The sequence below is a fragment of the Aspergillus candidus genome (assembly GCF_002847045.1).
Source record: "Aspergillus candidus strain CBS 102.13 unplaced genomic scaffold BDW47scaffold_61, whole genome shotgun sequence".
NCBI classification, from domain to species: Eukaryota; Fungi; Ascomycota; class Eurotiomycetes; order Eurotiales; family Aspergillaceae; genus Aspergillus; species Aspergillus candidus.
The window spans coordinates 121,396-148,159 of NW_020194066.1; the positions used below are offsets into that span (position 1 = coordinate 121,396).

The window sequence follows — 26,764 nt, forward strand, 5'->3', positions numbered from 1 at the left end:
GATAGAATAGAATAGAGTAAAATAGAATGAAATAGAATATAACATAAAATAATAATAATCAAAGTAAAAGTAAAAATAGAAGTCAAAATAGAAGTAAAAGTAAAAGTAAAAGTAAAAGAAAAAAAGAAAAAAAGAAAAAAAGAAAGAAAGAAAGAAAGAAAGAAAGAAAGAAAGAAAGAAAGAAAGAAACTGGACACTATGTCCCCGGAGCAGTCTTTGCCCACCTCAGCGAGAGGAGGACAGAAGTTGCCAGCCCAACAGACTAGATTGATTGCGTCCGGACCCCACGGGACGGCTCCCCCCAGGAGACTGGGTATCGAGACTGGCCAGCGGCCAACGATCCACAAACCCCATCGGTGCCGGGGCGGAAGCAGCCGACTCAACCAGCGTCCGCCGCATCCCTACATCTACGCGGGATCACCGCGCTAATAAAGGAACACAGCGCCGGCTTTGTAGGTGTTGCACAGCATGTCTGGTGCAGGACAGCATGTCTGCTGCATACCGACGGGGGTCAGTGGTCCTTCATGGTCGTACTTTTGTTCTTCGCATAACCGACTGACTGCATGCATGGTCGAGCGCGAGGGTCTAAATTGCGGACAATCCCTTGTTCATGGAATAGGCGCCGCCGCCCTGGGCTTACAGTCGAACTTTATAGCAAGTTCACTAGAGTATCATTGAATATCGGGATCCCTACCACTCGTCATTTGTGTTGTTGGCCGAATGGTCAAGGTAACTTTTATCTACCATATCCTGCGAGGGAGATAGCCTGAAACAGGCTTCTTGGCCTCCAGATACGAGTCATGCTGTACTTATAGTATTACCTTTTTCTCCTGGTATATGTCTCAGCTGCTCGAGAATTATCTATAATTTCTTTTCTGACCGCTTGAAAGCCCATGATCTCGCTATACACCTGACTCTGAATATATCACCAATATAGTATCATCTTCAATGAGCGAAATCCAAGCTCTAGATCAGAATCAGTTTTATAATACTACGACGAAGCTAGACGACCACAATAGAATCCAGCATAATCCCAAGAGAAAAGGGAGCTCTTGATAAAATAAAAAATATTTCTTGAATAGATATGTCAATATTGTCCTTGGAGCAGGTCTTCGGAAGAATTCAGGGCTTAAATCAAGTTTACTAGAGGCTAGAGCACGTATTCGAAGAACCAGGTACGCATAATTGATATTAAGTAGTCTTATCGTATTATACTTAGTGAACATGTAACTATAATCCATGCAGTTTTACTGTGCCTACGCCTTGCTCTCGTTGTTTCCACTTTCAATTTCCTTGCCAGCCCTGGATAATGGTTAGCGCTATATTCAAATGACCATACCATATCTGGTTGAGGGAATGGTACTTTTAACTCTAGGAAAAATGTCTTCATCCCCTAGCCATTCATTTCAAGAGACTGATCTGGAAGCGTTTTTGGGACAAACCTACAGTGTGGTCAGACAAGTGGAGACAATGTCCTCACTACTGCGTGGGGCCGTGGGTGATCATTTAAGCTAATACGCACCTTGACGCCATTGCTTATTACCAGTAGCTTGGACACCAACCGGACATTTAGTAAATGGCAGTTGGTGACTTGGGGTATATCATAATGTGATCGGACTACCGTGGTCATTTAGAAAAGGTGTATTTTACAAAACTCGTTGGTATCAAATTTACCTTACTGTAAGGTATGTTACATTACCTACCTCAGGCTCCTCAAACCTGTCTTTCTTCAATAAGTTAGATCTGCCATTTTCGGAAAGGTGGCTGGATCGTGGAATTTGATAGAGATCCAAAGCTCGTGATTATGTCGTCCCGTCCAAATGTATATCAGTTCCCTTTTAGCGTCGCCAAATGGGATGACTAGTTGACATGCTTATAGAGTTCAACAGAATATAACCCTGTCATACCAAACGTCGAGCAGATCACACGAGTTCTGCGCCGAAGCGAAAGAATATGGTATAGCGCTGTCCCAGATACAATAGAGTGAAATGGATTACCTGTTGCCTGCCTTGAACCTGCGGCGATTCTGAAAAATACACCGGCGATACCAGACGGCTCAACTTTAGGTCAAAATGGGCGGTTGAAGAAGGTTGTTGCCGACAATCAACTTACTGCATTAGACTTCTCCAACTGGGCTATAACTGGATGCTGGCAGTGTGGGCTAGGCAGAACATTGAAAGATACCGCATGCTGCCCTAGAATCCTCGGCATCAGAAAGGCTACCTCTCCCAAAACTCAGACCCATAAGGACTGGCCTAGGAAAAGAACCATCACAGCTATTGCACAAGCTGTGTCTTATATCTTCTCCAAGCGACTGGTCGAATTACAAGGCCAAGGTGATGGCATCTCTCTTCGCCCCGGTCATCTCTATTATACAAACAATGTTGCTGCAGTGTCCCAAGCAGAAACGCCACAGTCTGCTACGTCTTGCACTAGTATATTTGTCGGCGAGGTTGAGGACGACGTTGGCAGGTGGTGGTAAGCTTTATTAGCAACGGGACAGGGCTGGAAAGCCGAGATTGCTGCCGATAGCGAAGGGAGCTTTCTGGCACCTTGGGTTGTCCAGCTCGAAGATAAATTCACTTGCCGGGTTAGGTCAAGCCGAATCTCTTCCGAACAGCACAAGTTTTCACCGCCGTCTTCCATTCGCGCCATGGAATTACTCCGCGACTTCTGTGTCTTTCACGATGCGCAGTCTGAGATTCCTATCGCCATGTCAATCGCATTGATGCTACCTGCCAATAACATTTATGGGCTTCCAGTCAACCTTCAATGGCAATTAATCGACAACTCTCGGTTCCAATCATCAGAAAACAATATTGACAGGTTACAATCATTGTGGGACAATCTTGCACATTATCTTTCTATCTGCTGCCACCCTCGGGGAATGACTTCGAACCTCTGCGGGGGCTTTTGGGAGCCAGGAATCCCTTGCAACATGGCCTATGCCTGGCTGTATCCTCCTTGCAGACAGCTACCGGATATTCCAGGTTTCTCTGGTTCAGCGCATCTCTATCACGAGGCCTTGCTTAGAGTGTATGTGGCCCGTCGACTAAACATGGGGTTTCTGTACCTTGGCGCCTATTTAACAGGGATTATCCCGCTTGTAGTGCACTTGTGGGCTTCCTGTGCTAAATTTGGATGCAGCCGCCTAGGTGGGTTGTGAGCAGTCTTTCATTCAAAATGCCGGACCACAAGTACCCGCTTCACCAAATTTCATTTTACGAACAGATATTTGGTGGCTACTCTACATTACCGGCGAATATCCAAGTCCCCTTCTTACTCCATGGGGACCCTTTGGGGAGATAGAGCTGCAGAATGTATCGCTGGCAGTCCGCCTGCACGAGAAATGTGCCGACCACTATTTGAGCTATCGCTTGTGGTCGTGGAAACTCGCGGATGATTCTACACTGGAAGACAAGGACTTACATATCAGCAATTCTCCAGCGTGCTCAAAGACTTACACTGGCGAGCAACAGACGCGGTTTTCGTCCGAAGCACTCTCTATACCGGATAGTGCGTCTGAGAACGCCACGAGGCTTATATTCCAATGGGTGACCGTTAATGGAGGTGGCTTTTCCCCCAGTGAACGTGATATATACAGTCATGAGTGGGTGAACGCCGGAGATGACTTCTCGGAGTTTTTCACTCCCGATGAATCTAAGCTTGGGGACGATACATATCCCATGCCTTCTTCTCGCCAGCTCACTGCAGATTGGCTCATGCGTTTATAGGGAATGAAATTCCGGTGATCAAAGCGACCAAGCAATACGCTCTGAAGTAGGTAAGGTAGGTAGCATTCGTCTCAGCCGGCGACTGCAGCATCTAATTGGAATGCCCGATCACAGAAGCTCGTGGCACGAGCGCTTAAAGGTGTAGCCCCTGTATGAGATCTACCAGCCTCTCAAGGCTCCAATGAAAGTTCAGTGCCTTTGTCGGGGCTTCTGTCTGGCCCATTTCTCCCGTTCGAAATGAGCAAATCGAAAGACAAAGCTACTGCAGAGCAGAAGAGAGATCGAACACAATAAAATTGTAAGCATGTCATTATCATCTGGTGAAGAAGCAGGAGGCCGGCTATGTGAAATGATACAGTTGTCAGTAGTGCGAGTGAAACAGCCGCAGATCTGACAGCAGCAGCCATGCAGGCACATCGCTTATCTGAACCTTATCGGACCTCCACCACTCTATATGTGATCTCTAAGTCACTGCACTAAAAAACCGGACGAGGATTTGGGAAGGCTTGACCTGACGCTATATTCGACATGCTCTTGTTGGATCGTGGTGAGATTGCTAAATTCCCGCATTGAATAATCAATGTTAATTATTAACTATCGATGTGGCTGTGATCATCTCAAAGCAAGGATGTAGGGTAGTGCGCTGGCAGAAAAAAAGTACGCTAGAGCAATACAATGATTGGATTATCACCATGGATGCTAATTCTATGACTGGTATTTAGAGGCGTAAAGGTCACTTTCAAACTAGTGGGGAGATGCAGTTCGCGGGGAATTCGCGGGGAAACAAGCGCTAGCCTATGATATGCTTACTGGCCTACCCCATAAGTGCATATGTAAGTGAACTAGCCCGGGGAACTATCAACTAACACTTGTATATAAACATGCGGTGCTGGGATTGGGGGTACACGCTGGAAGTCAAATGAGTAGAGATTAGGGTATTCCCAGAAAAAAGACAGCAAATGAAACATCAAAACAAAGACAAAAAAAAAAAAAAACCAAGACCTTTCAACTCGGTCTTGTTCCGAGCTGATGCAGAAGTGCCATTGTAACCATGCTTTTAAGGTATCATAAGTCGTACCTAGATCGTGAAACATGCTCGTTCCTCGTGTTCGTGGCAACCACGCTCCCGATCATGTGCGATATCAGTGAAGCCGCTGCCTATGTGCGCACAGATTATCGTACCGGTTGCAGGCCTTGTTGCATGTCTCGCAGACAAATTGCCCGCGGGAAATATGCTGCGTTGTGATGTGACGAACAAGGTCCCCTTTGCGGTTGAACGGTTTCAGGTAGGTGCAGCCAGTCCATTCACATCGCAGATAGGAAAGCTGCGGGCCGCTGTTGCCCCGGAGTCTGTCAGGCGAGGAAGGTTCCAGGGAAAGGGAAAGACTGGGGGGAGAGGGGGACCAAGGCTTGTCCTGGAAGGGCTGGTTGCCGCCCTCGGAGCTAACTGGGCGAGTAACGGGCTGGCGAAACCACTGTGGTACGTCCTGGGTGCTAGCGGAGTTGTCTCTTATCGTGGGAGAGACATCTCCAGGAAGGTGACCGCTGAATGTCTGGATGGGACCGCTAGGCGACATCGAAGGGGGATAGCTCATCCCGCCTGGATCGGTTGACCTCATGTCGACGCCCAAATCCGACGGCATGTGGCCTTGCTGATGCCAAGGTTGAAGTGTGGTGACCAAAGAACCACCCGTGGAACCCATGCCAGCATCCCCAAAGTAGGGCATCATGGGTGCTTGGCCATTGAAGTGGGACGGTCCCGGGGGTGAGATCGATTGATCAGCCGTGGTGTTGTACCAGACGGAGGGGTTGGGGTCCTGGATTGGCAGACCAGGGTAATCGTGGCTGTTATCATTGGAGTTGGGGTCGGCGATGGCACCAGGTCTTCCTGCCATGGCTGATTTGCAGAGCCGAATTGAAACAAAAGAAGGTGGTCGATGTATTTGACCCAAAATACTTTAGATATCGTCTTGTTGTTGCGAGAAGAGAGATGTTAGAAAGAACTGCTGATGGGTGGAAGGGGAATTTAAGCTCTAGCTCAATAGATTTATGGCTTGTCTGTTAGTATCAAGTGACCAGAGCAGGCAGCAAAGATGAAATTAGATGAAACAATATAAAAAAAAAATAACAAAATCAAATAATACAAAATTAAATCATACAAAATTAAACCATACAAGATTAAATCACACAGAATAATTGAAAAATGCAACAATGATAGTATAAGATGACAAACGCCTTGTTGATAATACGGTGAAGTAAAAAAGAAATGAGAGAAAGAAACAGAGATGAACTGAAAGACAAAGATAAAGAACATCCCTACTCCCGGACAAGCGACGAATAGATCAAAGGCTATCGAGACATATTTTAGGGCTTGGCGGAATAACAGATACAGTAGATCATAATAATAGTAATAGTACGTTGATATAAAAAAAGCATCATGATATCAAAACTATGGTTTTCATGGGCGTGCCCGACCACGTGGAAGGTGAGAGTCCTGTCGGTTGATACTCCTGGCGCATCCCACTGAAGGTCGTTCCCTCGAAATCTGGAAGGAGTCAGCGTGTGGAGGAAAATAAAAAGATATCATTTGCTCAAGCAGTGGCCCATCGCCCGATGAGTGTGACAGTGACAGTAAGTCCCAGACTACAAATGTGATCATTTGATGTGATGAGACTCATCACGACTATTGCGATTTTTCCGAGTTCACCGTCCAGGCTGTGAAATTCGAACGCTTCTATCGCTTCCCTGGATATTCTATTAGACCGTAGGAAGTTTCAACTGGGATGAAGTGTGCTGCCCTTATTGGACCAGGCCAGAGATCAGTTTCAAAAAGTGAGGCGGGGAGCCAGCTGGCAGATTCCTGGGCTCAGTAGTACCCCTGGCTCTGGGGACGATTACATGGAGCCTGAGCATTTGCGGCTCCGAATCTTCAATCTCATTTGGTGGCGGATGATGTGCAACTCAGGGCACAACATTTGGGCCTTGTTTAGCCCTGGACAATCCATTGTGATTTGCTCGCTTCGGGTTCTTCCATCTTTAGGTTCCCCTGGTGAGTGTATGATGTATCGGGAATGCCCTGCTTGCTTTTCGGGCTCAAATCCGTAGTTCTTTACCCCCGCCACCCGAAAGCTTCCATGTCAATCTGAAACCGCAATTTTGACACTCTTTCTCATTTCGATCATATTTCACTGGACGGACATTCTTTTTTGTTCCATTGATTTTCCTTAATGATAACAGCTTAGGCCTGTATACAAGAACTTCTACTATGAAACTGTAATTTTGCTATACAGATGTATTTTTTGTCATTGATTTTCATGTGCCGTAGATTATTATACCTTGGTTATGGATGCCCCGCATGGCTGATGCAGATGTATCATGTTCATGTGTGGATATAACATATGTAATATTTCCTTTTCCATGGCACTTCGCGCTTGATACTAGCCAATAATCTAATCTCCGGTGTTATTAGTTTCTTTTTTCTTTTTTCTTTTTTCTTTTTTCCTTGCTTTTTTTATTCTCATTACCGGGTTTATTCAACCATTAGTATAGACAGTGGCCATCATCATCATCATCCCACTTTACCCCAGTGCACACAAAACACCAATCATCCTATAAAAAGCAGCCCCGTCAGCGTGTGTTGGACAAACCAAAAACCCCACAAAGCACCATAGATTATATCACTCACCGCCGCAGTCCCTCCCGTAGAACATCTTCATGGTGTGCGTGAACCAACCGGAACCACCCTGGATGCTTATTATGTTCCTCACCCGGGTGGAGGAACACCCCAGCGTTTAGCAACCTCTGAGCCAGGGCAAACTCCCGCTCCTGATTCGAGCCCGTCCCCGTCGGAAGGTACGGTGATAGGTCGATGTAGACGAAGAACCCCGCGTTTCTGAGGCGTAGCGTCAGTGGAGTGGCGAGGGAGGCACAACGGGGCGGGGACCTACACTCCTTTGATGTATTTGATTCCCTCTCGGTTCAATGTAGCGGTGACGATGGCGTACGTGGACGCTAGATGCTGTTGCGATTTTGCTGTGAATTGGGCGACGAAGTCTGTGTCTTCGAGGATGGCGATGCCGATTGTTACTGCTGCTGCGGAGGGATTGTGGAGTCTCCTGTTGTTGTGGATTAGTTTGAGGTTCTTGAAGGGAGAGGGGGTCTGACATGACGGCCTTGCAAACGCGGTGGATGGCTTCGTTTCGAGTGATCAGGAACCCTAAATGGAGGCCTCCCGAGGCAAAATCCTACAGATGCGCCAATGAGATCGGTCCTGCACACAGCTACCCTCTCGGAAGGCTTACTTTACTAAACCCGTACAGCAAATGAACCAAGGCAGGGTCGATCAGTGCTGGGATATCCAGCGCCAGCACCGACGTAAACGGCACGGCGGCAGGGTCCTCCGTCGGAAAGACACAAGACGCATAGATCTCATCCGCGATGACATGGAGCCGGTGTTTATTGCAGAACCGCAGCACGGCTTCTAGCGTCTCAGCTGGGTAGCACCGCCCTGAACCAGTCAGCAGTGCAGTCCCGAAGCAGTTAACCGACGGAGATCCGACTCACCGACAGGATTGTGCGGATTGACAAGCACGACCGCCCGGACAGTCACGCCGCGCTTCTGCGCCTCATGAAGCGCCGCCTCGTACCGGTCCACGACGGCAGGAGTAAACGCCTCTTCGGGGCCCGAGTCTGCATACACGATCTGCACGCCTGCTTCGATGCCGTAGTCGAGCTCGAACCGGCCGTAGACCGGCCTGCTCACCAGAATCCCGTCAGAGGGCTCTGCCAGCGCGAATCCGAGGACTCCACTCAGGGCTGTGGCGCTGCAGGCGACGATGACGTCTTTGGGCTCAATAGGTGCCTTGGGGGCGAGGATACGGTTTAGGTGCGCTGCGAGTGCCTTCGGGAGACGGCTGGCCCATGTGGAGTTGGAGCGGTAGCCGATGGAGTCTTCTGTGAATACGACCTAGATGATTTGGTCATTTAGATATGGGAGACTCTTTCGTAGTAAATGCAGTCGGTGTGGTGGACCTTGTTGTTGATGTAGTTTACCATGTCGGCACGGAGGGGTAGCTGGAATGTGTTAGGACATTGTTGCTTCTTGTTCATGGTCATGCTTTTAGACGTACATGCTCTGCCATCCCAAACGATATAAGTCCCGAGGGGTTAGACTCAGCGTCATAAGTATGAGTCGGCGCATACCGCCACGCAAGGTCCAGTTGAGCTGCGCTGCGAGCCCCGCGAGAGGAAAGCATGTTGATTATGACGGTTATAAATAGCCTTGTTGATCAAATGAATACTTTAATATATATTCGAGAGTATGGAGAAAACAAACAGAACAGAGGACGTGAGGATGGATGTAAGAAAGATGACTTGATAAGCGCGCGGGTTTCCCCACCAGAAGGTTGGTTGGCGAACTACTACTAATCATTTCATTTGAGGACCTTGGATGTCTTTGTAGATCTTCTGTCTCTTTTTTTTTGATTCCACGTCCATTCATTGTATCACTATCCCGCCATGGTATGGAGTATGCGTTCAATGGTATCATTGTATTTGGTGATAATGTACAAGTTGCGGAGTCTAGATCTTTTTTTAATTCCAATCAAAAAAGGGAAACACCAGTCGCTATGCTAATATTATACACGGGGAACCCCCCCCCTCCATAGAATCAAGCATCATGCCTGAGCCGATTCAACGTCTTCTAAACTTTAGCGTTCGCAGACTGATGAGCCCGCTTCAGCTGTCCGACGTTCTGTCGCCGGCGGGCACCTATCTTGCGCTTGTCAGCAGCCTGCTTCTGTGCGATCAAATTCCAGCACTCGATCGGTGCCCGCGCCCCAATATGTCGTCCATAAGGGGTGAAAACTTCCACTTGTGGCGTGGATTCCGAGGACTCAGCACCGTCCTTGTCGCTGCGCTTGGCGCGGGTCTGCACAGTGAGTTCAACCCAGCCGCACCCCTCGATGAGGATATCCGTTGAGAAGACACGGTACGGGAGAGATGGCATGCGCGTCCTTTTGTCCTCGATGGCCTTAGCCAGTGTCGTAGGGAGGTGTGATTTCGTCACGTCGTGTTTCACGTCGAACACTCCGGCGGAGGAGATGGTTTCGCCGATACCGTCGTTCGCGATCACTGTCCCCGGGTATGCCCGCTGCTGGGCCTGCATCTCGATTGCCTTCTCGGTTTTGGTGATGTGGACTTCCATTGGGACGAAGCAAGCTGCCATGACGGTGTGATCAGGATGGGTGGATGTGATTCTCACAAGGCCTCCCCCGAGAAGCAACGACTGGCCCGGTTTAACGCTGTGACGCTCGGGCTTCTTGCGCTTCGTCATGATCAAATCTCGCTTGTATTCGTCGCGGACGTGCTCTGCTAGCTCGCTTCGGTCCAAGCCCGGCAAATCGATCATTTCCCCTCGCCCGCGCCCGAATGGGATCCGGATCGGCGAGACTGTGGTTCCCGATAGAGACGACACAACGGGGAGAACAGGGAAGAGGTCCTCCCGGGGAACAGGTGGGAGAAGGCCATCAGAGTCAAGTGGATCTGGCGAGTTGGGGATCCTCGAATCCATCCCACGCCGCTCGACCAATTCGGCGATCTTCTCGAGGTTCTTCGAGTCTTTCGGAAAGCAAGCCTCAATGAAGCTACTCTTCCCGACGTTGGCTTTCCCAATCACCCAGATACCACCACCGTGCTCTCTAATCTCATCCTTTACCTGCTTATTCCACCAGCCGCGCTGCGCACTTATCATGTGCAGATTGCCCAGGCGATAATCGTCAGACGGCATATCCAGAATCTCGCGAATCATCGTGCGCATGTACTGCATTTTCGAATCTACCTGCTCCTTGGTGGCACCCAGGAGATCCGAGCGCGTTATGACGAAGCTGATAGTCGGGAGCAGTTTTCCCCGTTTGTATTTGTAGCTAGCCGCTCGTCGATTCTGCGACCGCTGGTCCTTGACGCCGAGCACTTCGTGTATGTTGTCGACCAGGGACATGGGAAAATCAGCGGCGTCAACGACGTGGTACACGCGATTGTGTTTGTGGGGCGACTCGTCCAGAAAGTCCCGGAGCGTCTCAAGAGAAGGAGACACGGCGGGGACGGCTTTATTGTGGTGAACGAGGTCGTGGCATCTGTCGCAGATATGTACCGTGGGTCTTGATTTCTCGAGATACCGGTTCGCCGTAGCCGTCGCCTCTTCAAGTAGAGCCTTGTCTATATGTACGCATTAGTATTTGGCCCGCGGCGCAATGGTATTAACAACAAACTCACTTCGAGGATCGGGCTTCTGTGTATCCCTCTGGTCGCGAACAATCCTCTGAATAGTATCCGCCGCCCTCTCGCCATCAGCCTTCAGCGCAGTCGCGTTTTCCCCATCCGGCTTGGCCTCAACCTCCGACAGAGGTTTTCGCGTCTGCTTCCCCTTCCCCAATCGACCATAGTATCCAGGCTCATTCGGTTCGACAATTTGCGAATAGGCACCGCATCCTGGACAGCACACCGGCAGCAATTCTTCAATGCTCGTCACCGGGTTCTCATGCGCGGTGGCAGCCGTAGACAAAACGCGTTGCGGGATGCCGCTGGTTCGGCTCGCTGGGTAGATCGACCGCAACACTGACACCGACGACAGAGTTTGCTGCCATGTTTTGGCGAGAGCTCGTGAATGATACAGACATCGCGGCCGTGTCTGCTTCAATCTAGGGACTCTTGGGAGTACGCGCCCAAGCGACGACAACATGACTGCAAATTTTTGCGGATGGTTGAAGAGAGACGGAGCTCCGGGCGGAGATGCGGCCGATAGCGTTGATAAGCGGGTTTTGGTGGCGAACTACTCCATACCCGTCAAAGGTATTTTCAGCCCAAAACTGCTAGAATCAAACAGAAACGTATCTGCAGGTTCGATTCAGTGTACGGGAGATTTAATTAGTTCGCTTCAAGATATTGACATGTTATGCAAGATATATTAACTTTCGTAGAGTTGAATAAGAAGAGGCAAAATAAATACATGAACGCTCCAACCCCAAATATTAACAATGCAGTACAAGGATATAGCAATTTAGTCGACAGACTGAACGCTTTTCGATCAAGCCTTTGCCTTTCCTTTGCCCTTAGGATCAGTTGCATCCTCCTCTTCGGAGTCACTCATAAACTCGTCATCCTCATCAAACCCAATGAACTTCCGCGGCGCCGCAGGTCCACGCGCAGGCTCCGACGGTCCCGCGTCCGCCATCCCTTGATCCTCATCGCTTTCTGCCTCAGAGCTGAGCGGACTGTCCTGACCACTGCCCTCACTGGCGCTCGCGCTCGTGCTCGACCCACCAACAACAGTATCCCGGAGGTTATCCGTCCAAGCGCCGTCCTTCATAGCCTTCAGAACAGCCTCTCGCGCGCGCTCATTAACCTCCTCCCGATCCTCCATCCACTGACCATCAACCTTCCGCCGCTCGCCACCATTCTTCAGCTCTTCCTGCCGCTTTTCGGACGCGTCCACAACAGCCTGCCAGCGACGCCGGCGCTCCTCTTTCTCCTTCTTATCCATCTCCGGTTTCACGGCGAGGTATTCTGCTAGCGCCTTCGCTTCGTTCACGGTGCGGATCCGACGCCCGTCGAGGTTGCGGCTGGATCCGTTATCGTCGCCTTGGTTGCCCTTGCGCTTGCTCGACATGCGCCCGCCGGCTGCGCGGAGCTGGGAGCCGAAACCACCTTTTCCGCCGCATGTGGGTACGGATAGGCGGAGGGGGAGGAGATTTGATTGGGGTGTGGCTTCGCCATTGTTGCTGGGGAGATAGGAGAGGAGGCGCTCTGAGGACGGGATGAGTTGCTTGTTGTTGGTTGTGGTTAGGATGAGAGACCGGAGAGGGACGGATGCCGGGATGTATGATGAGATTTTCTCGGTGAGATCGATGAGTGTCGACGTCGGTGGGAGGGAGAATGAGACGGTCGAGGGGAGCGAAAGGCCAGGGAAAGACGAGAGGAGGATGTTGATGTTTTGAGACGTCATGGTTGCGGTGGCAGGTTCACCTGTTTCGATCGATATGGTCGGTTTTGTTGAGATTGCGCGATCAGGCTTAGGTAGAGATCCAGGTAAGGGCTTGTAAGGTATGGTGATGTTGTTCGTAGAACAGACCTGGTGATGAGATGAGATCAAAAGATGTGGAGGTTGGCGATAAGAGAATGACTAAGTGCAGCCACCCGACACCTGAGGCCGTTATACACGTGACTTATATAAACACGTGATATGTGACACATCGGGCTAGACCCGGCTAGGGCCCCAGCCCTAGCTAGCGCTTCCCAAAGAGGAATCAGCGCACTTTTCGGCTGGCGCTCCACTCCAGCACTTCTTATCTTCAACCACATCTCTTCGCGTTGTTAGAGCGATTCCCCGAAGAGCACCAGGAACTCGCGACAATGTGAGTATACCCCTTCATTTCAGGCTGGAATGCCTCAATTCTGTCGAATATGATCGCTAACTATACGCCAGGCTTATCCCCAAGGACGACCGCAAGAAGATCCACGAGTACCTCTTCCGCGGTATGTCTCCGACGCCAGCCCCTACTTCGAATTTTGGACGGAATTCGACATTGTGAGATCATTTCGCTGACTAGGTTTCCGTGAATAGAGGGTGTGCTCGTGGCCAAGAAGGACTTCAACCAGCCCAAGCATGGCGACATTGACACCAAGAACCTCTACGTGATCAAGGCCTGCCAGTCCCTGACCTCGCGCGGCTACCTCAAGACCCAGTTCTCGTGGCAGTACTACTACTACACCCTCACCCCCGAGGTATGCTTACCCTTTATCCCACGAAAAATCGTATTCGAAGAGTATCAGAATAATGTCTGACTGAAATACCTGCAGGGTCTGGACTACCTGCGCGAGTGGCTGCACCTCCCCGCCGAGGTCGTCCCCGCCACCCACATCAAGCAGCAGCGCTCGCACGCTCCCCCCCGCGGCATGATGGGCGGTGAGGAGCGTGAGCGCCGTCCCCGCGCTCCCCGTGAGGGTGGCTACCGCCGCCGCGAGGAGGGCGGCAAGGAGGGCGGTGCCCCCGGCGAGTTCGCCCCCAGCTTCCGCGGTGGCTTCGGCCGTGGCCGTGGCGCTCCCCCTTCTTAAGTGGGGTTGCTCGGTTATGAGGGACTTCGATGGGTTGCTTGCAGGTTGCAGCTTGAGTAGGCTTTGCTGAAAGAGCTGTTGTGGCTTGCTTGCTCGTCCGATAAAAAAATAAGAAAAAATAGAATATGGGGATAATGTTTGTGCATTGGGGCTGTTCTTGATGGTTGATGGATTAGCTAGGACAATGCCATGATTATTATGATCCACTACTTGGTTATATGTCGTAGATGTATATCTGCTCCGTACTGATGGGTAAGTCATCGTTAATTGACTATATACGGTATATCCCCCTCACGCAGAGAATCTCTTCCTGTCATACCGGACGACCGCTTGCAAAATAATAGACGTCCCAGTAGCACAGTCATCCGCAGAGCAAAACTCCTCCGGATGATGACTGAGCCCATCCTTACAAGGCACAAAGATCATACTCGTCGGGACTCTCTTCGAGGTAAACACGCTATCATGGCCCGCACCACTCATCATCTCACGCACAAGCGACTTCGGCTCCGACGAGCCCGCGTCCGCGACTACCGCCTCAGCCGACTGCTGCACGCAATCGATACAGTCCGGGTGGAACTGCACCAAGGGGGAGTCGAAATCGAGCGTCCACTCCACGCGGCACGGCTTGCCGATGCCCCTGCCTTCCTCGGCGGCGATGGCGTCGAAGTCTTTCTTCAGCGCGGCTTCGACGACCGCGACGAGCTCGTCTTTGGGCCCGCGGATGTCGAGCGTGAAGCTTACCTCGCCGGGGACGGTGTTCACGCTGCCAGGCTTGGTCTCCACGATGCCGACGCTGGCGAGACAGCCGTGCGAGGAGGCGACTTCGCGCGCGCGCACCATCATCCGCGAGAAGGCGTAGAGTGCGTCGGCGCGGTGCTCGAAGGCTGTTGTTCCTGTGTGGGTGTCTCGCCCGATGACGTTCACGTGGTACCAGCGGTAGGCTTGCACCGCTGTGACGACGCCGGCGCGCTGGCCGGAGGAGACGAGGTGCGGGCCTTGTTCGATGTGTAGCTCGAAGTGGGCGGCCATGGGGGTCTCTTTGTAGGAGCACGGCGTGGTGCCGAGGTAGTTTATTTTCTCCAGGGCGGACTTCATCGTCTCGGGCGCGGACGAGGCAGTGGGGAGGGAGGCTACCGTGGGGACCTCTTTCAGGCCGTGGGCCTTTTCAAGAGGAATGTGTTCTGCCCATACGCCGGAGGCGATCATGCTGATTGGAAAGCGGGCGCCTTCTTCGCTACATATTGTTAGTCTGCGGGGATTTCCCAATGTGACGAGAAGAGGCTTACTTGGTCCAGTTGACCACGCCAACACCACCTTCGGTTTCCAAGCCCATCTCATTCATCGCCTTGAGGGTTTCAACGCCAGATAAGACGCCTAGAATGCCGTCGTACCGGCCGCCTGTTGGCTGCGTGTCGAGATGGCTGCCGATGAAGGTCGCGGGAACGTCCTTTCTCCGTCCGGGACGGACAGCGAAGATGTTGCCCATCTGGTCTACTGTGACGGTGCATCCTAGGGCTTTTGTTGTTTCGATAAACCAGTCTCGCACTTTCTTGTCATCCTCGGATAGAGCCAGACGCTGCATCCCGGTGTCTGACGATCCACTGAGCAGTGTTAGTTATGGGCCCAGCAACATAGTAAAAGAGAGTCTTGTATACAGAAACGACCCTCATTCTTATGGCCACACAGGGTCATCTTCCACGAGGGACCATCACCATGCTAAGAAATCGATGAAGTATATACTTACTCTCCCCAGCGGATCCCAGAACCCCACTGACAACTATGATGCAGGTCCTTTGCAAGCCGGTCCTTGTTAGCCCGCAGGGCAGAGACCTGAGCCTCGGACAACTCGGTGGTCAACATGTCTTGCTTATAGGTGGTCGAGAAAGATCGATATAGGTTAACAGCGCGTTTTCCACAGGACAGTGCTGTTGAGCGTGAGGACAACCTGACTAGTGAAGTAGCCGCGAATCTATGATATAAAGCAGACGACATTCTGTTTACGAGAGCAGGAGGGGGTTAATAAATGGCTGGTCCGGTCGTTGGAGACGGGAGATAACGTGCAGACGATAAGATGAATCGAGTGGGGTTAATCCATGACTCCATAGCCACGGGATTCGGCAATTTGATCGAATGACAAACTAGGGGAATGTCAGATTGAGGCTAGAAGGATGTTCATTTGTGTTGGCTGGATTGGCCTTGCTGTATCTCCAACTCCTGCGATCTTGGGGTAGCGCATAGAACACTGTTAGTATAGTATACAGCGACCACTGCGTAGAGACATCGATGCCATCAGAGTACATTCGGACTATACACTCAGACAGACATCACCTCGAGGGCTTCCATCAGAAAGAATATAACCGATGACCCGTATCAGTATCCCCCGGTGCGGAGTAGATTCGGAGGATGTAGCGGACTTTAGTCCGCGGACACTAAAGAGTTGGAGATAAGAGGGGAGGGGTCAGGTGGGTTAACGACACACGGCCCTCCCTCTATTGACACGCACCCCAGCTGTCGTATCCCCTTCAATTTAGACAAAAAAGGCCCAGAAAAAAGGTATATTATAAGAAGACACAATAAAAACAAAGGAGGTCAAAAAAAAATAGCAATAAAATCGACAACTGTGTCGATGGAGAGTTCCAAAGATTCATGAGACGAGTGATGTGCGCGTACCACGGCCATCTCTGGTAAAAGGCAAGAAATGGGTTCTGAACTAGTACGTCGCACTCGTCAACTTTTTAGAAGCCTATTGTGGTACTTAAACCCCTGTCCGGTGATTACGGAGGGCGCGGGTTCGATTCTCGGCGGCACCACTTTATTTCTTTTCCTTCTACCCGTTCCGCCCTCAACCGACAACCCCGCCCGCATTCAAGCTGCAAACGAACTTCCTCAGTTCATCCACTGTTCGTTGTGCCTACATTAGCTTCCTACCTTACTATAATCATCTCCACCGTAACACGCCGTATCTATCCATAATGGCTGCCTGTATCTTCTGCAGAATCATCAAGGGTAACTAACCACACTACACTACACTACGCTGCCCTGGTCGAACTCCTTGTTTACACCGGAGATCTACCATCGAAATGCGCAAGCAAATAAAGAACGTCGCTAAATAGTTGACCCCCCCAACAGGTGAAATCCCCTCCTTCAAGCTCTTCGAGAGCGACAAGGTCTTTGCCTTTCTCGACATCCAGCCTCTGAGCCGTGGCCACGCGGTGAGTTTTCGTCTTCTTCTCCGTCGTTCGTCCCGTTTGTTTATGACGCAACGCCCCGCATCACCCCGCGGCGTGTCTTGATGGAACTATCCAACTCTTCCGTTTGCGCGCGTATAAACTTTTGATATGTTTCTGGAGCCGGTCGCTAACGATATGACGCGCCATGGTCAATATAAAAATATAGCTCGTGATCCCCAAGTTCCACGGCGCAAAGCTCACTGATATCCCTGATGAGGACCTGCAAGAGATCTTGGTACGTGGAGTTGAATATAGCTGCAGGAATTGATTACACCTATCCTGGAAGCTGGGGTCCCGTCTGTCCTTTATAAGGGTGGACCGAATGCGAAGAGGACCTTGGGGAAGGGCACAGGCACCTGATTCGATCCCCGCAGCTATACCCCCAACTCGACCCAGCAGTATAACAAGCTCACAGTATCAACTAACACCTCTCAAATATAGCCCGTGGCGAAGAGAATCGCCAAAGCCACCGGCGCAGAGGACTACAACATCCTGCAGAACAACGGCCGTATCGCGCACCAAGTGGTCGACCATGTAAGCCTTCCTTCCTCTAACTCAACCCAAACCAAACCATCTCTCTAAACAAAACGAAACCAAACACAACGCTAACACAACTACCCCAGGTCCACTTCCACATGGTACGTACTCATCCATTTCCAAATTCAATCCAATCCATCCCATCTCAAACCGCAACGCAACACAATACTAACATCAGGAAAGATCCCCAAGCCCAACGAGCCCGAGGGTCTCGGTGTCGGTTGGCCTTCTCAGCCGACTGATATGGATAAGCTCAAGGCGCTGCATGAGGAGGTTAAGGCGAAGATGTAAACTAGATACTATACTTACCGTCTTGGCTTAGTTAGGTAGTGTCTGGGTGCATGGAAGGCTGGGGTGTGTCTGCGCTGCTGCCCTATCTATATATTTCTCAATAGCAGGGTTGATTCGCTTTTTATGGGGCTTCTGTAGGTTCGATCTTGTATGTGAAGTAAAAGGGAGGGAAGGATGGTGGTGTAGGTGTGGTGATGGGTAGTCTTATGCATGTTATACTCTGTACTAGGAATGAAACTCCCAGGAATAGGAGAGTAAGCAGTGAAGCAGTCGTTCAATGTAATGAAGACAGGCAGATTTACTACTATGCACCCCCCCCCCCCCCCCCGCCCAATAATATATAATAACCAACTCAAATAAGATAAGCTAATATGCAATTCAAAGACCTATATACTAGAGATGAAGACACAGTCCATTCATGATAGTGTAATCTGACGCCGCAGATACAGAAAACCCATCAATCAACCAACCAACCACGTCTAGTCCAAGCTTTATACACATGTTATACGATGCTATGCAAACAGTGTCACAACCATGTCTATGAGCCGAAATTTAACGATCGAATCGAGATAAGAATCAAACCGACTATGCGCTGTTCTTCGAAGAAGGGTTCTTAGCCTCCTCAGGGTAAAAGTTGACCTTTCCACCGCCCTGGATAATATTCACTCTGTCATAGAGGGAAGTAGCGCGGATATAAGGGTCAAGCGCCCAGTACTGGGCGCGCAATCGGTCGATAAGACTAGCCCGCTTCTCGACAGCGGCCTTGGTGGCTTCCTGGTCCTTCTTCCGGGAGGCGATGAGCCACCCGACGGTGGCCGCTTCGATCTCCTTGGCTAGCTCCTGGCGCTCAGCGATCATGGCGTCCCGCTTGGCGGTGTCTTCCATGCGCTTGTTCTCGTCGGGCTTGACCTCCACGTACTTGTATTCCCAATCTTCTTTGCCTTCGAGTTCGGTCCAGATTTGGTCCTTGTTGATGAATTTCTCGAGGTCTTGGTAAGATTTGGTGAAGTGTACTTTGGAGGCGACGACAGGGTCGAGCCAACCCTTGATAATGTTCCAGATTCCTGGGCAGTGGGTTAGAGTTGGTTGGTGATATATTGAGAGAGGGGAAACTAACCTGAGAAGATCCATGGGGCTTTGTGGATTAGAACAACGCCGAGAGATTCGGGATAGTTGGCCTCGAAGCACTTGATCATGAAGTTGACGGGATGGTAATCCTACGATACTGTTAGCAAAAGAAAATACAATATTGTCCAATACAATATTGTCCGACGGATGTACATACCATGTTCGCCAGAGAAAAGTTGGACATATCAAAAACAATGCACTATTGCGACCGTCAGTGTTTTCCCTTCAGCCCTACCAAATAAGGGAACGTACAGCGGTTTCAACCGGGGGCACAAGCATCATGCGGGCGGTCTCAATTGTATACACAGTAAACCGATCCAGAGACTCGGTGCTCTGTTCGTTGGCCCTATGAAGGCGTACACGGACGGTACAGATCGGCCGGCCTTGCTTGTCGACTCCGTGAAGGAAACTCTTTCCCAAGCGCATTTGTGTTAGGAAATCCTCGCCCTTCTTCCTCTCCGCGGCGTCGGCGCTCTTGGTCTGGTCATAGGCCAGCTGCTCGCCACCCCTCATGATATCGTCGTCCACCTTGACATCATGGAGCCTCCACCGGATGGTCGAGATGAACATGATCAACGCCTTGTGGACATCCCACTTGCGCGCGCGCAGGAAGCGCAGGAGTAGCGAGTCGGGATTGTCCTGCTTCACCATGTTCCAGACCGTGACGCGGATCTCCTCGGGAGTCATGTCCTCCAGGGCCTGCTGGAATTCCTTGGACTGACCGTGCTTGTCGTCCCCATCGAGGTTGATGGCGGAAAGACCGGATGAAATTCCCTTGCCGGATTTGACGCTGGCGGAATCACTGGCATCCTCGTCCTTCCCGCCCCAAAGCGTCCACCGGCGTTTCGGCTGTTGGGACGAGCCGGGTCGGGGGCCGGGGGCTTCCGTCGCTTCAAGACCATCCAGCTTGATGCCGCAGACCTTGCACAGCAAGATCCAGAGCTCTTGCAGTTTGGCCTCCTGCTCGGGGGTAAGGTTCCCCACGGTACCCGGTGCTGCCTCTGCGTTCGTCATACCTTTGAACGTATCGAGAACACCAAGGAAAGATTCTTCGGAGGGTTGGGAATCAGGCGGAACGTCGTCGTTCTGCAGAAGCGAATCGTCTCGGGGGTTACGGTATTTATCGTGAAGCCAGGTTCCTCCACAGATTAGGAGTAAAGTGAATGTAACCGTCCAGAAAGATGAAGCCTCCCTCGGTTCTTTCAATGGAGGAAAAGTGGAGAGGGAACGCGGAGGTGGGTAAGACAGGGCCAGATGGGCTGGGCTAGGATGCAACGGACGGGAGACCTGCACACGAACAGGATGGCGCAGCCGCTGGGTCGGGAATTGAAAGGTAGATTTGGCCGAGGAATGTGCGAGACGGCGGCTTAGAGGCGAGCACACATGCATGTGCTCAATTCGGTAAAGAAGCGAATGACCACAAGCTTTGTCAAGATTTAAAACGATTCCAGTACCTCGTCTGGGGCGAAGGGAGGAAAAAAGGCTGTTCTGGATTGATTGATGGGAGGAGTCAGCCACTGATGATAGGCACGACGGTGGATGTCGATCTGGCCTCTGAAAAGGTTTAACTCCGGGGAGGGGCGTCGGGTGCGGGGAAGACAAGGAGAACTCGAGGGAGAGAAAGGGATCCAATGAGGTTTATCAGGAGTGACGGCGATGGCGATGGCGATGGCGGTGTTTTTTATGATGATGTTGGTAATGCCACCACCGGGGTTTGCCTCTTTCAGCGGACAGACCAACCAGGGAACCGATCCAGTACATTTAGGGTACCTCGGATCTGCTGCGGTTCCACCTATCTGGCTCGGTAACTTCCAAGTATCTTTCCGGTACCTGTCATTACAGCCTGAGGCATGGACAGTCTTCCGGCCACGCACTTGTCCCGTGTTTGCATCAACAAACACCACCACCCAACAACGGTCTAACACTAACTGTCGAACGAGTTAACCTTCCGCTTCCCACAGACAAAACCCCCACGGGGGATCAATCGGCGCCTCGAAATCTCTAACCTCGTTGCATGGTTGATCAAGGACCGACTATATTGACGTCAATCAAACCGGTTTCAGCCACCCACATTCCCAAACGCTCGTGGCCATCCCACCACTATAATGGACGCCTCTGTCTCTGCCCCTCGATCCGCCTCTCGCCCCCGTCCGTCTTCGCGGCCCACAACCCCTCTACGACCCAGCTCGCGGTCATCGTTTCGCGACCCCCATGGTTATGGAGGCAGTATCGGCCACACGGGCTATTCCGAGCCGGCCATCAATGCGCTGGAACCGCAGTTTGCGGAGCTCGCAGACTCCATGGCGGACCTGGAGGCCAACTTCATGCACCTCCAGCTGATGCATGAGAGTCTGACGCGCTTCAGCGAGAGTTTTGCGAGTTTCCTCTACGGGATGAATATGAACGCGTTCTGTGTGGACTTTCCAAACGTATGATCGCCCCTGGCTGGATGAGAGTCGGAAGGGATCTTTTCATACTGATTGAGGACTGTAGGCTCCCATTCCCGAGTCGTTCCGGAGAGCGAAACTGGCAGAGGCACAGAAAGGTAGAATTTCTCGATCGTCAATGACGGACTAGGACGGAGATGCTGACAAGTCCGCAGAGGCTGAAGCCGAAGCCGAGTCGCAAGCTCCCCCCGAAGAGACGTTTTTGTAAGTCCCAGCCCATTTCTCCAGGCTCGACTCTCACGCTGACCCGTGCCATGGGATTTAGAACCACCGACACCTCCGCCTTTGTCGAACACCCATCCACCACAATCTCGACCAAACCTACGCCCCGATCTACCGGTTACTCGCGCGGGACCACCCGGGGGTCCTCGACACGCGGTGGGCGCTATACCACTCGAGGCTCCAACCGAGCGCGGCCGAGCGCACTGCCTCGGGGGAGAGGTATACGATGAGCGATATGGTCTTGTCATACAATCACCGCTGCGGCTGGACACTGGGGTATGTGGTGGATTAGCGGTACAATCGCAAATGCAGGGGACTGCGGGTTACACCAGCGTGTGCAGATAATTCCAAGTCTCTGCACGACACGACCCTCCAGCCCAGCATTCCACGTCCAAGGACAGCGGCAATGTGGTACATCGCCTGAAAGACCTGGGGTGGTGGAAAGCGTCATCCCGGTCGCACCTCTTGATTGGGTGACTACGAAGGGGCGATTTATGACCGATATGGACGATTCTAGTTATGATAAATGTTGATTCCTGATGCTTGTATGATGAGTATGATGGGTAGTCTACGTGTGCAGTTGATGAAAAGTGGAACTTTACCACAACAGCACTAGAGAGAGCAAAAAGAGGAGTTCTCAGTAGAATCAGAACAATATCCCATATATTCAGCCATCGACACACCTATATGTCATACATCCATTCTGTATATGTACATTGTCCGTCGAATCAAATACGGTCCCGATTTCTTATCGCCGCCCGTTGTCAACTCTGGTTCGGAAAAGAAAAAATGAAAAAGAAGCAGAAGAACCATCTCAGCATGTATTCTGTCCATTACTCATTTACTTAATTCGAAGTCGCTATTCAACTGTATTTAATTAGTATTCAACCATAACGAAGACCGTTGGTATCAAATGATACCGGACTAGCGCTCGGGACGGGTCCGCCGATGGAACACGGAGGGCGAACTGGCCCGTTAGTCTCGACACGATCCGTACCTCGGACTACCTTTTTGCCTTACTCACCTATCACTATCACTCTTTTCACTGGAGGCGGGCCTCCGTAGCACACAATGCGGATGTGATCATACCTACAGGACCTCTTGACTGATGGTGTTACAATCTATAGACTTTTGCGGTACCTGCAATTGAAACTCAACAGTTCACACAACCCGCTACTCTCACACACCCCCTTCGACCCATCCTGCCATCATCCGTCTTTAGCGTCCACGTACAGAACCTTGGCAGCACTCTGGTGATCTTTATCGGCATCACCCTTTGGGGTCCTGTACTCCACCCCATCGGTGGTTAGCCTCCGCGCAATTTTTCCGCATCTGTCTGTCCTGCTCCAGACCTCGGTATCATGGCAGCTGTCACCATGGCTAGTGTCATCTCTGTGTCGCTTCTCTCCGAGTCGGAGTTTGGCTGCGGTATGCAACCACCCCGGAGTGTGACCCTCGTACAGGTATGACTCGGATGGATACTGACCGTTTGTTCCAGAGCATCTTGCCACTCAGCTGGGGCAGGATCCCGGCGTGGCCGAGCAGTTCAAGGCCTCTTTTATCAAAGCGCATAATGCGCTGGCTCCCCATCCTAAGTCGCTCGAGACGGCGCTCAAGCAGAACCCCGCTCCTCGAGCTTCGACGCTGCTAAAGCCCAAGTACATGTGCTTGACATGTGCCGATACGTGTTTGAGTAACGAGCGAAAAGCCCACGCGGATAAGACGGGGCACTCTTTCTGTAGGGATATCAAATCTTGTCGAGAGACATCGACCGACGAACGAACAGATTGACTAACCTCTTTCTAGACATGGAGTCCAGAGGCCGTTTGCTCTACTGTCAGGGCTGCGAAGATTTCGTTTACGACTACGGCCTGGAACGACTGCGGTCCTCCCCGCCCGAGAGCGCATTAGAAGGTATGTCTCCGGCCCGTGTCAGTGCTGCCTCGGGAATTAACAATGTCACCAGTCGCCAAGAAACGACGATTCAGCGACAGTTCCAGCGACGAGTTGTACATCAGGAGCAACGCGACCAAGCGCCCTTGCGCCAAAACCGGTGTGAGGGGACTCTTCAACCTCGGGCAGACTTGCTACCTAAACGTCATCCTGCAGTCATTGCTGCATGATCCCATCCTCACGACCTATTTCTTGGGAAACGGGCACCAAATTCACGACTGCAATGCCAATGATTGCATCGGGTGTGCCGTTGCGGAGGCATTCGCTGATTTCAACAGCAGTGAAAAGCCCGAAGGCTTCGCGGCGCTGAATCTCCTTTTGGCGTCGTGGCGCGCCAGCCCTGTAAGTTTATCCGCTTGGATGATACCTCACGGGAATATGACTGACGAGTCTCCAGACGCTAGCGGGATACCAACAACAAGACGCACACGAATACTACCAGTTCCTCGTCGACAAGCTCCACGCCAGCACCGAGGGACACAACGACAGTCACAAAGGTGGCTGTTCGTGCTTTTTCCACAAGACCTTCTACGGCAAGCTCCGCAGCAGCGTGACCTGCGACAAATGCGGCAACATCACCCGCACGGAAGACCCGATGGTGGACCTGAGTCTCGACGTCCAGGTGCAGGCGAAGAAACGCGCCATGGGCGGTAACGGAACGTCCCCGCCCACTCTGAGCGGCTGTCTGGAGAGCTTCACCTCGCCGGAGAAGCTAATGGCGGATGTCTACAACTGCAGCGGATGTGGGAACACCCCACAGAAAGCGACCAAGCAGTTACGCATCAAGAAACTACCAGCCATCCTATGCATGCAATTAAAGGTTCGTTCCTCCATCCCAACCCCCCACCACAATATCTCCAACGACATCTAACACGGGCAACCAACAGCGCTTCGAACACACCTTCTCCGTCTCCGAAAAGCTCGAAGGCCGCATCGACTTCCCCATGTCAATCAACATGCTCCCCTACACGACAAACCCGAACTCCAAAGTCGACAAATCACGGTTCATATACGACCTTTCTTCCGCCGTCGTCCACAAGGGCAAGCTCGACGCAGGCCACTACTACGTCTACTGCCGCCAAGGCGACCAGTGGGCGCTGTTCAACGATGACCAGGTCACGGCTGTGACTGAGGCTGATGTGCTCAACGCCGACGCTTACCTTCTCTTCTATAATCTTCGGTCGTTGGCGTCTCCGCGGTCATAGTCTACCTTCTTTCTTTCCCCTGGAGATTGGGGTTGTGGGCGAGTCGTCGTGTGGTTCGACATGTCTTGCATATCATTGATTCGGATTCGGCTGTGGAGTTTCGGTAGGAGTTGGTTGGTTAGTCTAAATAGTTGGTTCAAATTCATTGCTGGATGGCTAGTCGATCGCTTGATTGTTCGTTCGCCTGCATGTGGCCGGAGGTTGTTTGGGTAGTGAGTCTGTACCATGTACCATTGTAGATGCGGATTTTTTCTTGCTTTTCTTTTGGATACTTCTATATTATCGATCATTTTCTTTCCATTGGCTTATCTTAGATAAGGGAGACATTTCACTAGTCTGTCTGGCCCATGTTTTCGTGTACACTATCACACCCATTGCAGGCCCCTCATGATTGGCTCAATGTTATCAACTGTGCCGATTTCTACGACCGTACACAAAACGGGATGTACTACAGGAACCTGTCCAATGGATTCAGACGGGCACCGCACAGCTGCATGGGGGAGAAGACAATTGTGGGTGTCGTGGGGGTTGGATGCGTCATGGGCATGGGCGAGTGTATCGAAGATGTTGATCCGCTCGTTTGCTGGGGGTCTGTGTCGGAATAACCAGGCTACCTTGGCTGATCGAGAAATCGTAGAGCTGTCGAATACCGCACGTCGAGTCTGTCGGAGGCATATATGGCTGAAAAAAACAGGCCAATGGCGAAAGAAGATAACAATTAAAAAGGAATTCCTCATTTCAATTCAATTCAAATAATCTTGAACCGACGAAGAAGAAAACAAGAGACCACCGAAAAGGTTCGAAAGAAAAGGGTAAGGGAAATTTGCGCCCGACATCACGTTGACATTGACACCTTTTGTTTTCATTCCAGATTTAAAATAGAAGAAATTGTCCACACCGGTAAACGAATTTCCCTCTGAAACGAAATTTCCCTTTCTTGTTCCCCCTCCCAGCAACGCTTATCTTCTTTCCTTCCCGTCTCGGTTTTTCATTTTTTCGTTTCCTTCCTGGTTCCTCCCATAGGGTTGGTTTGAAAACCGGGGCGCCGAGCACATGACGGAATGAATTCGTGAACAGGGATAGAGAGATGAGCGAGTAATTTAGCGGTACTGTAGTTGATGTATTAGTTTCTGTCGAGAAGATTTGGTGTTTTCCTTGCAAAGTCGAGTGGGCCGTATTTCGAGGAAATGCGCCAAGTGCGACACAATAGACGGAGAGAAGGAAGAAACCAACCTTGTTGAAGCCGATGTCGGTGGCCTTCTCACGGAAGCACTGACGGCAGATGTTCATCTGTAGTTCTGTCAGCATCGAAATCCCACCATGCGCCATTTCCTGCGCCCGAGTATTCAATCAGGTTATCCATACGCCGTACTTGCGGATCAAACCACCGCGGTTGGAGCAGACACGGCTATCCCAGAGAAGAGAAGTCAGTTCATCCGTTTCCCATGTCAAATTGACGTTTCCGATCGTTTTTCCATCACATAGCATCCACATCGAACTGTCGGGTTTCGAGTCGCTAAAAATGCAGGTATAATCTGTAGGGAAGAGAGGGAATCAAACGCACCAGCCACGGGAGCCCTTGCCGTACCTATCGAGCGAAGACGTTAGTTCAACCGCCCATCAATTCATCAACAACCAACTCTCCAACCAGACAGATTATACATACTTGCGAGGACGGCTGTACCACACAGACTCGTGAGTCATCTTGAAGGTCGAAGTGAGGCGAGGAAAACCTGGGGGGGAGGGGTGTGTTGGGGCGGTGTTTGGCGGTCGTCGTTCGCTGGGGGGGCGGGTGTGGATGAAGCGAAAGAGTGAAGGCTTTCTTTCGTTCCGTTAGGGTTTGGGGACGGATTTTTGGCGTTGTGTGCTTTTTTGCCCCCGATCCGACCGCCGGGGCGGTGTGGGCC

The 26,764-nt window shown here is 51.2% G+C and overlaps 12 protein-coding genes across 12 annotated transcripts; 5 read left to right on the forward strand and 7 right to left on the reverse strand.

Annotated features, from left to right (window-relative positions):
- Positions 1-1,084: 1,084 nt before the first annotated feature.
- BDW47DRAFT_134295 (uncharacterized protein) lies at positions 1,085-3,734 on the forward strand (the record flags this gene model as incomplete). The annotated part of the gene is made up of 6 exons (XM_024818049.1): positions 1,085-1,095; positions 1,882-1,966; positions 2,087-2,464; positions 2,504-2,590; positions 2,621-3,106; positions 3,156-3,734. The coding sequence occupies 6 exons, from the start codon at positions 1,085-1,087 to the stop codon at positions 3,732-3,734; spliced, it is 1,626 nt and encodes a 541-aa protein (XP_024668557.1).
- Positions 3,735-4,876: 1,142 nt separating this feature from the next.
- BDW47DRAFT_128973 (uncharacterized protein) lies at positions 4,877-5,629 on the reverse strand (the record flags this gene model as incomplete). The annotated part of the gene is made up of 1 exon (XM_024816930.1): positions 4,877-5,629. The coding sequence occupies one exon, from the start codon at positions 5,627-5,629 to the stop codon at positions 4,877-4,879; it is 753 nt and encodes a 250-aa protein (XP_024668558.1).
- A 1,598-nt stretch (positions 5,630-7,227) lies between these two features.
- BDW47DRAFT_112086 (1-aminocyclopropane-1-carboxylate synthase) lies at positions 7,228-9,056 on the reverse strand. The gene is made up of 8 exons (XM_024814084.1): positions 8,864-9,056; positions 8,766-8,807; positions 8,298-8,700; positions 8,036-8,241; positions 7,899-7,978; positions 7,682-7,849; positions 7,420-7,626; positions 7,228-7,343 (listed from the first exon to the last, which is right to left on the reverse strand). Exons 1-8 carry the CDS (start codon positions 8,987-8,989, stop codon positions 7,313-7,315), a joined length of 1,263 nt encoding a protein of 420 aa, XP_024668559.1. The 5' UTR covers positions 8,990-9,056; the 3' UTR covers positions 7,228-7,312.
- Positions 9,057-9,311: 255 nt separating this feature from the next.
- BDW47DRAFT_134296 (uncharacterized protein) lies at positions 9,312-11,472 on the reverse strand (the record flags this gene model as incomplete). Its single annotated transcript, XM_024818050.1, has 2 exons — positions 9,312-10,949; positions 11,007-11,472. The coding sequence occupies 2 exons, from the start codon at positions 11,470-11,472 to the stop codon at positions 9,436-9,438; spliced, it is 1,980 nt and encodes a 659-aa protein (XP_024668560.1). The 3' UTR covers positions 9,312-9,435.
- Positions 11,473-11,741: 269 nt separating this feature from the next.
- BDW47DRAFT_112088 (telomere maintenance SDE2 family protein) lies at positions 11,742-12,867 on the reverse strand. The gene has a single exon (XM_024814085.1). It carries the CDS (start codon positions 12,733-12,735, stop codon positions 11,818-11,820), a length of 918 nt encoding a protein of 305 aa, XP_024668561.1. The 5' UTR covers positions 12,736-12,867; the 3' UTR covers positions 11,742-11,817.
- Positions 12,770-13,844, forward strand: BDW47DRAFT_128976 (40S ribosomal protein eS10; the record flags this gene model as incomplete). Its single annotated transcript, XM_024816931.1, has 5 exons — positions 12,770-12,776; positions 13,108-13,144; positions 13,216-13,265; positions 13,354-13,514; positions 13,590-13,844. 5 exons carry the CDS (start codon positions 12,770-12,772, stop codon positions 13,842-13,844), a joined length of 510 nt encoding a protein of 169 aa, XP_024668562.1.
- A 291-nt stretch (positions 13,845-14,135) lies between these two features.
- On the reverse strand, positions 14,136-15,704 carry BDW47DRAFT_128977 (M20 family metallo-hydrolase; the record flags this gene model as incomplete). The annotated part of the gene is made up of 3 exons (XM_024816932.1): positions 14,136-15,078; positions 15,131-15,445; positions 15,589-15,704. 3 exons carry the CDS (start codon positions 15,702-15,704, stop codon positions 14,136-14,138), a joined length of 1,374 nt encoding a protein of 457 aa, XP_024668563.1.
- A 988-nt stretch (positions 15,705-16,692) lies between these two features.
- BDW47DRAFT_112093 (HIT family protein) lies at positions 16,693-18,111 on the forward strand. The gene is made up of 6 exons (XM_024814086.1): positions 16,693-16,850; positions 16,974-17,056; positions 17,241-17,309; positions 17,516-17,608; positions 17,698-17,712; positions 17,795-18,111. Exons 1-6 carry the CDS (start codon positions 16,817-16,819, stop codon positions 17,900-17,902), a joined length of 402 nt encoding a protein of 133 aa, XP_024668564.1. The 5' UTR covers positions 16,693-16,816; the 3' UTR covers positions 17,903-18,111.
- A 150-nt stretch (positions 18,112-18,261) lies between these two features.
- BDW47DRAFT_112094 (CRAL-TRIO domain-containing protein) lies at positions 18,262-20,762 on the reverse strand. Its single transcript, XM_024814087.1, has 4 exons — positions 19,283-20,762; positions 19,188-19,229; positions 19,020-19,119; positions 18,262-18,966 (listed from the first exon to the last, which is right to left on the reverse strand). The coding sequence occupies exons 1-4, from the start codon at positions 20,417-20,419 to the stop codon at positions 18,488-18,490; spliced, it is 1,758 nt and encodes a 585-aa protein (XP_024668565.1). The 5' UTR covers positions 20,420-20,762; the 3' UTR covers positions 18,262-18,487.
- Positions 20,763-20,901: 139 nt separating this feature from the next.
- BDW47DRAFT_76921 (DASH complex subunit DAM1) lies at positions 20,902-22,421 on the forward strand. Its single transcript, XM_024819804.1, has 4 exons — positions 20,902-21,459; positions 21,524-21,575; positions 21,633-21,681; positions 21,743-22,421. Exons 1-4 carry the CDS (start codon positions 21,136-21,138, stop codon positions 21,927-21,929), a joined length of 612 nt encoding a protein of 203 aa, XP_024668566.1. The 5' UTR covers positions 20,902-21,135; the 3' UTR covers positions 21,930-22,421.
- Positions 22,422-22,632: 211 nt separating this feature from the next.
- On the forward strand, positions 22,633-25,220 carry BDW47DRAFT_112097 (putative ubiquitin C-terminal hydrolase Ubp8). Its single transcript, XM_024814088.1, has 6 exons — positions 22,633-23,127; positions 23,198-23,437; positions 23,506-23,613; positions 23,666-23,994; positions 24,050-24,472; positions 24,540-25,220. Exons 1-6 carry the CDS (start codon positions 23,061-23,063, stop codon positions 24,855-24,857), a joined length of 1,485 nt encoding a protein of 494 aa, XP_024668567.1. The 5' UTR covers positions 22,633-23,060; the 3' UTR covers positions 24,858-25,220.
- Positions 25,221-25,569: 349 nt separating this feature from the next.
- Positions 25,570-26,680, reverse strand: BDW47DRAFT_112098 (40S ribosomal protein uS14). Its single transcript, XM_024814089.1, has 5 exons — positions 26,524-26,680; positions 26,422-26,445; positions 26,223-26,265; positions 26,091-26,147; positions 25,570-25,966 (listed from the first exon to the last, which is right to left on the reverse strand). Exons 1-5 carry the CDS (start codon positions 26,559-26,561, stop codon positions 25,958-25,960), a joined length of 171 nt encoding a protein of 56 aa, XP_024668568.1. The 5' UTR covers positions 26,562-26,680; the 3' UTR covers positions 25,570-25,957.
- Between the last annotated feature and the right edge of the window lie 84 nt (positions 26,681-26,764).